The sequence below is a fragment of the Labeo rohita genome, unplaced genomic scaffold (assembly GCF_022985175.1).
Source record: "Labeo rohita strain BAU-BD-2019 unplaced genomic scaffold, IGBB_LRoh.1.0 scaffold_30, whole genome shotgun sequence".
NCBI classification, from domain to species: Eukaryota; Metazoa; Chordata; class Actinopteri; order Cypriniformes; family Cyprinidae; genus Labeo; species Labeo rohita.
The window spans coordinates 5,160,469-5,173,496 of NW_026129217.1; the positions used below are offsets into that span (position 1 = coordinate 5,160,469).

The following is a 13,028-nucleotide window of genomic DNA, read 5'->3' on the forward strand; positions in this document are numbered from 1 at the left end:
AAGACGATTTGCAGTACCCGCTGCAGCTGTGTGTCAAGACAGAAAGGACCCAAGAGCGGATGAGGCAGAGAACAATTTTATTAGCCAGTAGCCCTGGCAAAAATGGCAAAAGCAAAATAAATAGTCCGTAGACAGAAAAGGGCACAGTTCCAAAATCCAAAAATAATCCAAACCCCGTCCAGGCAGAGCGCTCAGCCTCCGTAAGCGTCAGGAGAGAAGAAGGGCAACGAATCCGAATCGGCAGGCAGGAGAATAGTCAAGCGGAGAAGGGTCGAGAGAGGCGCAGACAGAGATGAGGACGGTAGCCAGGAACAGCATCGAAAACCAGAGCACGGGTCAGATCCACAGAGACAATCCGAGAAGAGCGAGCACTAAGGGCAGAGCACACGTTACACCAACTGGGCAGAGCGGAAACTTGGTTCACTGGACTGGACTGGAAACAAACGCCGGAACAAACGGGGAAGCCCCAAAAGATAACAGAGGGGGAGAGAGAGAGAGAGGAACCCAAACGAATAAAAGAGGATAAAAATGAGATGTTAGGATGACCAGACGTCCCCGTTTACTGGGGACACCCATTTCCCAGTTTTTGTTGTCCTGTCCCAGACAGGAGCTGTCCCTGGAAATGTCCCTGTTTTACAGCACGTTCAAAACAACATGCAAATACACAGTAAAAGCCCAAAAACCCACACCCCATTTCTTTTGTAACCAATGACAGGCTTTCAACATTAACAGCCAATTACAGTTTACCATCAGCTGAACTTAGAAATTTCCTAAAACTAACAGAGTATTCTTGTACTCTAAAATAACCAAAAACACTTGCTTTTGGTGAACAAAAACCACAGACAACATGACAACAACTCTTCCTCACTTCTTGCCTCACCCCTTTGTTCTATATTCCTGGGGGCAGGGTTTATGTAAATATCTCAATTTGTAATGTCACCAACCCTGGAAAAAGCTTGTTATAGTCCCTACAAGCCATTTTTTGTTGCCATTAAACTGCTATGAATTTAAAATACAATAACTCAGTTTGCATTGAACTTTCAGCATTGTAACTTTGCAGATATTGTTTATGCTCATACAGCAACATTACACACTAACTAAAGTTTAAAAAGTGAAAAAAACATCACCCCTTTAAATAAGCAGTGCTTGCAGATTCACACAGTAGCACTTGTAAACACAACACTAAAATCTTCACCTCCAGATCCAGAAGCTGTCAATCAAAAACTCACTATCCAATGAGAATTTGCTGCTATTCCCGACCACAAAAGAGATTTGTGCAAAAATGACACAGTGATTTATTTTTTCCATTTTTTTTTTTTTTGCATTAATGTTCAATTTATATTTTTTTCTTAGTTTAGTGAACTGTTACATTCATCACAACATTCAGCACAAATCTCCTTAACAGGCAGTGATGAATGGAGCTCAAACATAGTTCAGGCAGACTACAGTGTAACAGCGAGCATCGGCTGTTGCTCAGGTGATTGTAACTCCTCCCACTACAATAAATAAGATTTATAAATTCATCTGTACTCACACTTGCCTAATCAGCTTCAGAGAGCTTCACATAGGAGAGCTTTCAAACAGATAAAAGGATGTGCCCCTACACATATTTCACTTCAATTAAAGGAGAAGTTCACTTCCAGAAATGAAATTTACAGATAATTTACTCACCCCCATGTTATTCAAGATGTTCATGTTTTTCTTTCTTCAGTTGTAAAGAAATTATGTTTCTTGAGGAAAACATTTCAGGATTTTTCTCCATATAGTGGACTTCTATGGTGCCCGTGAGTTTGAACTTCCAAAATGCAGTTTATTTGCAGCTTCAAAGGGCTCTGAGTTGATCCCAGATGAGGAAGAAGGGTCTTATCTAGTGGAACAATCAGTGATTTGGAAAAAAAAAAAATTATATACTTTTTAAAGGAGAAGTCCACTTCCAGAACAAAGATTTACAGATAATGTACTCACCCCCTTGTCATCCAAGATGTTCATGAGTTTTGAAGACGTTTTTGGACATATCTTAATTGAACCAGAATACACAGAGTTCAGGCAGAGCAAGACAAGAATGAGCATTTGGGATTAAAAAGTATTTAAATTGTATTTTTTTTAAAGCAAATAACTGACTGTTTCGCTAGATAAGACCCTTCTTGGCTGGGATCATTTACAACCACATTTGGAATCGTCTGATGCCGCATTTAACCCTCTGGGGTCTGAGGGTGTTTTGGCACCCTGGAGAAGTCTTGACATGCCCTGAAATTTGTGCTTTTATCAGTATCTTAAAAATGTAGCATCTGGACCAATCAGACATACAAACAAATAGTCTTTAAACTCAACAAGTCAGCTATATGGTGGAGCTCTGGAGACAACGCCCAAAGCAACTAACACCCCAAAAGGGCTCAGTTGCCAGGACGACCATCTGATAAGAGGTTTTATTGCCCAGAGGAATGCACATTTGCCCATGCTGCATTTGCCCATAGGAAAGACACAATGCCTATAGAAATAGACACTTTCCTATTCATTCACAGACAAACCTTTCTTTGACCTTCCTATCACACATAGCCCAGGTCACTGTGTACAGTATTACTGCATTGTATTTTAATTTTGCCTATTGTATTTGTATTTGTCTTTCTACTGCACATGTGTTATGATAGATGACTAGCCGTATAACCCACATATGCCATGTTTGGTCTCTTTGAATTTGTATTTTGATCATCTAAATGATGGTGGATATTATATGTTGATACCGTTGCAACATGTTAGTGTTTTAAGAAACTTTAGTAGTTTTGCATCAACACCCAATCAAATTACATATGCAAATTACCAGGCTCACAGACAAAGAGTTGTAAACTTTTCCTCCAAAGGTGAAAGTTACCATTGGTTTGTGGACCTCCTGGAGGCGCAGCCTACAGAGAGCTTAAAGGCATCAAATGATTGATCGCCTCTCTCTCTCTTCACTCTCTTCACTCGTCTGCAACATCTTCCGATTGCTGCCCATGTGGAGGAACCCATGGGGAGCCTGAGCCGGCACAGGGCGTGCCTGGCGGGCCCAACAGGTTCTGACATTCAGAGCTGTGGCTCTCGACCACAAAGAGCCAGACAGTTCCACTTAACCCTGGAATTCATCTTCATGACTCGCCTCAGCCAGTCAGTGGTTCTTGGAGAACCTAAGAAGATGAGCTAGAACTCTTCAGGACTTCCCTAAGCACGCGCCAGGCCTTGTGGCCTTGTCTTTCCATTCCCCAAAGATCACAGGACTTCAGCTGGATCCCTCTCAGCTCTTGGTTCTTCTTCACTTTTCACATGGGAATAAACTCCCAGTCACCATCGAGTCAGAACATCTTTGGAGTTCATCACACTTCAGACCCGGAAGAACGTGATTGCAATTCCAAAACCACCACTGCTCCAAACCATCAAGAGTTTCACCTGAGACTGCATTTGGACACTTGTTCAACGACCAAGGCAATGCAAGTATCCTACATTTAACTAAACAAACAGAGGTTTAGTATAAGCTGTAGACAGAATTGATGGTTTCACTCAGGTGGCTAACTGACTCTTTTCATAGCTTCATTTCCTTATCTCTCTCTAACTGCTTCTCACAGACCATTCCCCCATGTATGAGTGATTTCACGTTTGTTTGTTTAGATTAGTTATGTGTTAGTCCTTCGTTAATAAACTATTGTGCACAAATTACATGAGTTTTGATTCTGATTCTGCCTTGCAAATAAATGTCCCTTTACGATTCCGATTCGAGCTACATGCTCTAATGCAACTTTACTTGTATTTACTTTGGCTAAGAAAATATAATTTCTTAGAGTTGATATAAAAATTATGCTGAATGTTCACTGGGCAAACAGATTAGTTGATGGAAAAATTTATTTTGCTACAGATACTACTGGCAGTTAATATAAATAATTGTAATTAATCATAATTAATTGTAATTATTTATACACATTTCGCATTGAGCTAAAATCACCACAAAAACATATTAATGGCTAAAGTCTGATTACATTGTAATCAGCACAAACTGGGCTACAATAATATGCAAGCAACATTAATGTACATGTTTGCGTTTAAATAAAAAAAAACGCCATGAAACACATTTAGAACATTAGTTACAGTATATAGAAATAATGAGAGATTCAAAGAATGGAGTTTTAGACTATTGTATTTTATTTACAACACAGTATCATTAAAACATACATAATAAAGGTCAAAAGCACATTATTGACTACACTGATCTAACCATAGAGACGTGAAGAGACTTTATGTCATTCCTGAAAACTGTTTTCTGGATTCTGTTCAACAAGTGAAACAAGTAAATTATACCTGATATTTAAGTGATTGCTGCTTCAAAACTCATCATCAGTAGTCCAGGAAATTGTTTTACAAAAAAAATCAGTGTAGTTGAACATCTGATGTTGGTACAGGACTCGTCATGTGCCATTCATGTAGCATTCATCTGTGGTGCAGGTATCAGATCACTAGGGGAAAAAAATAAAAATAAAATGTGTGAGCATGTTAATATCAGGAGCATCTGTAATATTTACATATAGTTTGATTTTGTAGTCATAGACTCACATATACTATCTTTAAAAAATGGCATTTAAATTATATATAAAAAATAATTATTATTGTTTAGCACGTTAAACATCTATTCATGAACAGAGTATTAATAATAAACTAATATTATCCTATTGTTATACGATAGATAGATAAATAAATAAATAAATTTACAGTCATAAACACAAGCATGTTTTGTATGTATTATACAATACAAAACCATTTCATGTCTGGGAAACAAATTTATTATTGTTAAGCCAGTCATAAACATCTATTCGTGAACAGAGTATATGACAGTAGATTTGCCTAAACAATCTTAGACTTTATCATTCAGTGTTACAGTGTAAACACTATTACTTTTATATTGCGTCATTTTTATTTTATAGAACATTTAAAAACATCCTGGTGTCGTGAAACATTTCGATGCAATGAAATGAAACATTATTCATAACGTTTCACTTGATTGCACATGTAGTCAGGAATTATAGTTTGGAAAAAATTTAACTACTATAATGTCTACAAGTTATGTCACAGTAACACAACAACTAAGGTAAGTAGGCTAATAAAAGAAAGACTTACTCTTTCGGTGGATCTCGCCGTGCGTCGCATTGCGCTCTTCCTCTGAGGGAAATATAAATCTTACTCCTCACAGCACGTCTTTTTCCAGTAACAAGATGCAAGTAGCCGAGATAAACAATGCAGTCAAGTCTCGCTGCTTTGTTTACGTTGATGTGGGTGGTATGCCGCTTGCGCCTCCACATGGCTGATTATAATATCAAAAGTGTTAGTAGCTCGTGGGCGTGATGAAATTAAAAATAATTAGGTCTGACCAGAAAGACTAGACATGGGGTTGGTTTCATACAGATTACTTTACTACATGATATTTGTTTTCATGTAAAAGTAGACTTGTCAGGCTTTCTATAGATATATCTCTTGTGTCTCTGTGTTGAGTATTCACTGAGTTTCAGTTCATTTTAGTGACGCATTTCTTAATGACGATCACAGAGAACAACGCAGCAGACTGCATACCCTGTTTGTTTGCTTTATTTCACAAAACCACAGAGTGTTGTTGTTTTTATGAGTGCACACAAATAAAAGTAGATTCCTTACAGATTTGATGTATTGCTCTTATCTGTACGATCAAAAATGATGGAGTATTTTAAGTTCTTTTTGGCATTATCAGAAAAACTGCCATAAACTGTGCCGGTGCGTTTTTTGACCGCAGAGGGTTAAAGTGCTTTTTGGAAGTTCAAACTTGGGGCACCATAGAATTTCTTTACGACTGAAGAAAGAAAGACAAGAACATTTAGGATGACAAGGGGGTGAGTATATTATCTGTAATAAGTTTTTGTTCTGGAAGTTGACTTCTCCTTTAACTTCAAATGTCTTCTATAGCTATGCGATGCGCATGTGAACTCCAGGACAATACAGTTAGGGTCAAAAAATGTCAAAAAACTCCCATCTCATTTTTGACTATCTGCACACAGCCGTTAGATAGTGCTGCTAGCTGTGCAGCAGTTTTGCAGTCCTTTTCGTTATTAATTCAGGCCATTTCTATCTTAGTACAATCCATCTCTACAGACTTCTGTAAAAATATGGAAAACAAAATGCTCACGAATGTTGCTTTTGTCTCTAGTTCTGGCATTTTATTGAGAGCAGACGCAACATTTGTTGACAAAATTCAATGGTCAATTGTCTTAACATTTCGTTAATTATTTTATGGAGAACTATTTACCTCAGTCTCTCCAGCTGACAGGCTGGACTCTTCAGTCCATCAGAAAGAAGCTTCACTCCAGAATCCTGCAGGTCATTGTTACTCAGGTCCAACTCTCTCAGACAGGAATTTGTGGATTGTAGATCTAATGACAACGTTCCACAGATCTCAGCAGTGAGATTACAGCCACACAGCCTGTGAAGAAAAAAAACAAAAACAAATTAACAAACAGCCATATTATTAGCTGAATAATTTATCAAAGCCTACTGATTAATCATCAAAATAATTGACAATTAGTTAATTAATATACAATTATTATAAAAAAAGTTAAATGTAATCTATTATCAGAAGAATTGTTTGTTGCAGCCTAGCAACATGAAGCCTAGGAACATTTTAAGCTACAGTGGCTTGCCATAATACACAATACACAAGCCACATATTCCATGGCACATTCTGTTTGTTCAAATAACACAATATAATAATAAAAAAAATTTCAATGACAGTTAACCCTTAAATGCATGAATGTTTCTTCAATCATTATCACATATTCCTACACATAATCTCTAACTTCTAACAGAAAAACTCTCTTGATATTTTAAGAACAGTTACTCTAGCAACCCTATACACTTTTTAAAAAAATAATCAGAAAAAAAGATATTCTTTTATATATATATATTTTTTTTTTTTTATTTTATTTTTGTGATGTATTGCTTATAATACATCAAGGAATACTGAGGAATACTAAAAAAATGATGATGTCAAACTTTAAAAAAGGAAGGAGGGAGAGGGTAGTGAATGACGGGTCGCTAAAGACCCGAGGTATGCATTTAAGGGTTAACCAGGGCTGCCAACTCTCAGTCGTTCAGCGTTGACATTGTTCTCAAGCTCTGATGCCACATGTGCATTTTCCCATGCAACCAAAATCACCCACTGTTGAAACTAATAACAGCATATTGGCAAAACACATTTGGCAACTTCTCAAGTGCGTATTTGCGTTTGCACTCTGGAAAGAGTCAGACATTTATTTCAACATGTTTTTGTAGCTTTGAGCAATGTAACCAATCACAGACATCTCTGTTGATTTCTTAAACACTTCAGATTGGCCATTCTAGATTTTTTTTAGTTCTGCATGCTCGTGAATGCTCTCATTATAATAAAGTGTAGACATGATGTAAATAAGATATTCATTGTGCAGTGTAGAGAGATTCATTGATTATAATCTGTCACTCACTTAAGTTCATAGTGATCTCATGAAGTTGTTATAAAGGAAGTGCTAATTGCGTACTTTCTAGACTAATCCATTCAGAATTTGAATAAATGTTTTGTTTTTCTAACCATAACAGTCAACAAGGAGAATTTGGTATTTGTCAAAATAAATATGCATTAAGCAATGTAAGTGCAAACTAATATATTAATAGACAAATATTTATATAATATATAAATAAATATTTGAATTTTTGTATCAAAATATATTTGAAATGTAGGTTTTTTTTTGTATTTGCAAATTAAATGCCTACTTGTTTCATGAACCTCTAGATGACGCAGTGTGACAGGCATTAACGTAACGGATGATATTCACAGCCTTATACAACTTGGCACAAGCTGATTGGCCACATATGCGACATGAACCAATGAGTTTGCACCTTTACCTTTAAATGGCTGGTTGGCATTCACTTGAGCCTTTTGCATGCTGTCAAAAATTTTTAGCCACAATTTAATGGGTAGGCTGAATTTGAACAGTGATGTTCTAATAGTGTAATAAGCTTTATGTGCCTTATTAGTCAGATGTTTTATTGCCAGATCAAATTGACCAGAAGCTGAACTTGTGAGACCCAAATAATTAGAACATGTGACATGATTAAGAAGTGTTTCCCCGATTGTAAAACTATATTTTTTGTCAGTAAGGTGAGGCTTTTTTTGGAAGATCATAATTTTGGATTTCTCCATGTTAATTGGTAAGGCCCAGTCTCTGCTGTAATTTTCTAAAATTGAGAGGCTTTCATGTAGCCCCGCTTTATGAGGTGACAAGAGCAGAAAATCGTCAGCATACAGGAGGCATTTGATTTCTTTGCCCTCTAGGGCCAGGCTAGTATAAGAGGACTTCTCAAGTTTTGATGCCAATTCATTAACTCCCTGGGGTCGACGGTCACGGCGGTGTGATCAGCTTTTTTAAGATCAGTGTGAAAGACACTAAAAATACTCTGTCGATTTTGGTCACACAAATAAGTGTTATACATCATTGGAAACCATTAAGTGTATACTTTTATTTGTGCACACTCACAATAAAAACTGAACTGTGTTCTTCTTTAAATTGAAGAAAATAAACAGGGTGCTTTCTCAGTCTTTACTGTCTCCGCGAATGGCTTTTCGAAATGCGTCAATAAAATGAACCTAAACTCACTAAATACTCAGTACACATACATGAGAGATATATCTATAGAAAGCTTGATATCTGTACTTTTAAATAAATATATATAGATAAAGTCTTATCAAAAACAAATATTCTGTGCTAAAGTAATTCATGTGAAACCAACGTGATGCCTAGTTTTTCCCTCAGAGCTAATTATTTTTAATGTAATCACACTCAGGAGCTGCTTTTGCTTTTGATATGATAAATAGCCACGTCCGCGGTGCCGCGTTAGCGCCCACATCGTCGTAAACAAAGCTCGACATTTCATCAAGTTCATCTCGGCTACTGTTCGTTTCTGGAAGAAGACGCGCTGAGAGGAATGGCAGAATTTACATTCAGAAAAAAAAAAAAAGCGCTGAGAAGAATAACACGGAATTTACCTCAGATGAAGAACACAACGCGACGCGCAGCTGATCCAGAGGAAGAGATCAGTCTGATGAGTAAGTAATGTTTCTTTTTTGCATTAGTTAACATGTTATTTTGACATAAGCTTGAACACATTTACTAGCACATTTACATTTTGAAAATGATATGTAGTTCATTGTATCTAAATTTTATACAACGTGACCAAGTTTTCATGTTCTATATAATATAAATCAAAATACGATATAAAAGTAATATGAGTGTACACTGTAACACGATGAAAGCTACGAGTCAAAGTATGTCTAGATCATGTTTATTAATAACACTCTGTTCCCAAATAGTTTTATAATGTGTTAAACGATAATTTGTTTCTCAGATATAACGTCCTTTTTACATAGTACAAAGTATGCGTGAATCTGTGACTACAAGATCGTTATATAGAGATTCTTCTGATATAAACATGCTCAGAGATGTTTTTTTGTTTTTGTTTTTTAGTGATCTGATACCTGCACCGCAGATGAATCTTGCTGATTTTTACTGGAGTCCCTTCAGACAGTTTTCTTCTGAGAGTGCTGTACCAACATCAGATGTTATTTTTCACTGATTTTCTACGGTAAAATAAGCTCTGTGACTATGTTTTTTATTTTTTATTTTTTATCTTGAATCCATGGAAAGAAGCAGCAAACACTTAAATATCAGGTATGGTTTACTGGTTTGACTTGCTAAACAGGAATGACACAAGGTCCGTTCACATCTCTGTGGTTAGGTCAGTGAGTACAACAATAATCTTTGACCTTCATTATGTATGTTTTGATTGTATTGTGTTGTAAATAAAATACAAATGACCAAACTAAAACTTTCCTAAAACTTATTAACCACGCATAATATTTTTTTTTCTAAAAAATGCAAACATGTACATCCATCTTGTTCACATATTATTGTAGCACCGTTTGTGCTGAATACAAAAAATATATATGTTGGCCAGTTGTATGTTATAATTAGCTGAAATTAGCACAAATGTCAGGGCATGTCAAAACATCTAAAGTGCCCCAAAGTCACCTCAGACCCCAGAGGCTTAATGTAGATATTAAAGAGTCGGCTTGAGGTTGCAGCCTTGATGGACTGCTTTGGTCTGACTGAAATTATCAGTCTGTCTGTCATTGACATTGACACAAAATTTGTTCCTATTGTATATGTCTTTTATGATGTCATACGTCTTTCCTCCTATTCTGCTTTGAATTAGTTTTAGGGTGTGTTCACACTTGTCATGTTTGGTTTAAATAAAATGAACCCTGGTGTGATAGCTCTGTTAGTGTGGTTCGTTTGAGTAAGTGTGAATGCTGCCATCAAAACCCTGGTGTGCACCAAACAAGTGGACAGAGACTGCTAAAAAGATAACTCTAAAAAATGCTGGGTTATTTTTTAACCCAAAATGCTGGGCTGAGTTTGTTGGGTCATTTTGTTGTTTATAAAATGTTTTCATTATTAATTATGTTAAATTAGCAGAATTATAACTTTTTTCATGGCAACAATATTGTTAAACTACTAGAGGCCAAAATTAGTGACGTGAAATTACCTCAGACAACCATTGTATATGTACTCACATAGTCGTGTTATGGTATGACAGATTAATACAGTTTGATTAAGTATCAGACAGTGGCGGAATGCCAGATATGTGAATATCTGAAAATAGTTAAAACGAGTTAAAACAAATGAGTTAAAACAAGTGAGTAATATGATTTTATTATGACTTACACTGTCATAATAAGTGTCTAGAGTCATAAAATGATTATGTCATTTAGTCATCTACTACATTTATGTCATCTAGCCATCTACTATATTTTTTGTCCTGCTGTTTTATGTTCAAGGCTGTGGACAGCACTGTGGCTACAGTGGACACATTCAAGCTCCTGGGATCTGTCATCTCCCAGGACTTGAAGTGGGTCACTCACATCAACTCTATTGTAAAAAAAGCCCAACAAAGTTTGTACTTCCTTCGCCAGCTAAGAAAGTTCAACCTACCACAGGAGCTGCTGAAACAGTTCTACTCAGCCATCATCGAGTCTGTTCTATGCACATCAATAACTGTCTGGTTTAGCTCAGCTACAAAATCAGACCTCAGAAGATTACAGAGAATAGTTTGGACTGCCGAGAGGATTATTGGTGCTCCCCTGCCCACCCTTCAAGAACTTTATTCATCCAGAGTGAAAAAAGGGCTCAGAAAATCACTCTGGATCCCTCACATCCAAGTCATAATCTCTTTTTGAACTTTTACCATCTGGTCGGTGCTACAGAGCCCCAAACACCAGGACAACCAGGCACAAGAACAGTTTTTCCCCCCAGGCAATTCTCCTTATGAACAGTTAAATGTTCCCCCCACTGTGCAATATAATGTGCAATAACTTTTTATTTATTAGTTACCACCCCCTCCCTGCATCTCTACCTCTTTCTATTCTATTCTATTCTTTTCTATTCTATTCTATTCTGTCATCTATATTTATTTCTCAATTTATTTTTCTAATTTTTGTCTGTTTATATTTACATACGTGCATTTTTTTTCTCATCTTATGTTTACTGTCTGTAAGTTGTTGTTGTCTCTGTGTACTGGAAGCTAATGACACTAAAACAAATTCCTAGTATGCGCAAGCATACTTGGCAATAAAAGCTCTTTCTGATTCTGATTCAGATTTTTATGCAGGCTACCCTAATCATTTTTCATTACCATCAATATAAGCTAAACAAGCCAACATTGATGAAATTAGACAGAAGTAAATACATACAGTATTTGGGTGTTGTAATATTATAATACAGTGTCATTAATCAATTAAGATAACACGTTATTTAAATGACTAAAATAGCCTATAGACAATAATAAGCAATATAAATTACCACACTGCACACTTCACCTAATTAATTATTAATTTTAGTTATATCACTTATAATTTGAATAAGAGAAAAACACCAATAAACTTAAGGTAATCAAAAAATGGTTTTATATTCAGTACAAAGATCAGTTTTTTTTTCCCCAGGAAATGGGCAGATTAGAATAAATGGCATAAAACAATAAACGCTAGCAATGGCAAAACAAACATTAAATAATATATCTAAAGTTTAACAATCATGAGTAACATTAGGCTAAAACATCTAAATATGATATCAGTATCGCTGTCTTTTTTTTTCTTTTGTGGAACACAAATGGAGATCTTAAAGGATTAGTTAACATTAAGAAAAAAATCCTGAATTTATTCACCCCCATGTCATCCAAGATGTGCATGTCTTTCTTTCATCAGTAGAAAAGATGGTGAGTCTGAGTTTGGACTCGTTCAAACCATCATAGCTATTAATACTGAGGTCAAGCTTGTTATTTAGAGGTGGAACACAGTAGGGTTTGAGCACCATTTTTTTGCATATAGAGTTCAGCCTACATGTTGTGTTGGAGTACTAGATGTCAATGCTCTTTTGCATCACCATCCTCTCCATGCAAAATTCATTTGCAGAAAATGATGGCAACTTGTATATCTCCTTACAATGCATAATTTTTTAAACACTCAGGGACAATTTTTGTTGTACATACTTGTAAACAGTATTTTTGCTATTTTATTTTTTACTTAAGATACATGACTTGAGAAAAATAATGCTTTTTTTGAACCACAAAGTATGAGAGCATGTGCTAGTACACCCCCAAAACAAAATCAAGACTTTGTAAAAGAGCATAATAAGCCCCCTTAATCTTCTGAACTTCCTGTTTAAGGTTTCTAAAGCTATTCTGGAATTCATTATGGCTGGATTCCAGTCCCTGGAACATAACTGTGCTATTATGATAAAGATTAACAATGTGTCATTCTCTCCCTTTAGAGTGAGTTGTCTGCCTTTGCTGATGCCTCCTTTTCTTTTACATGTCATGGTCCAGCAGAGGGTGGTGTGCCAGGCTGATGGGTGTTCAGTAAAGAAGAGCAGGTTACACCGGACTGTTACATCTGATTG

The 13,028-nt window shown here is 36.2% G+C and overlaps 1 protein-coding gene across 3 annotated transcripts in view; it reads right to left on the reverse strand.

Moving 5' to 3' along the window:
- LOC127160183 (NACHT, LRR and PYD domains-containing protein 12) overlaps nt 1-13,028 on the reverse strand; it is a 38,909-nt gene that overhangs the window by 9,031 nt on the left and 16,850 nt on the right. Inside the window, exons 8-10 of one of the 3 annotated variants that reach the window (XR_007826663.1) lie at nt 6,293-6,466; nt 5,137-5,320; nt 4,183-4,478 (exon numbers count right to left, since the gene is read on the reverse strand). Coding sequence is in view for 2 of the 3 variants with exons in the window: in XM_051102836.1 (XP_050958793.1) it covers nt 5,260-5,320; nt 6,293-6,466 (235 nt within the window). In the remaining variant the exon portion in view is untranslated. Of the gene's footprint in view, nt 1-4,182; nt 5,321-6,292; nt 6,467-13,028 lie in introns of those variants that run through there. The other 2 variants (XM_051102836.1, XM_051102835.1) reach the window with 2 other exon arrangements.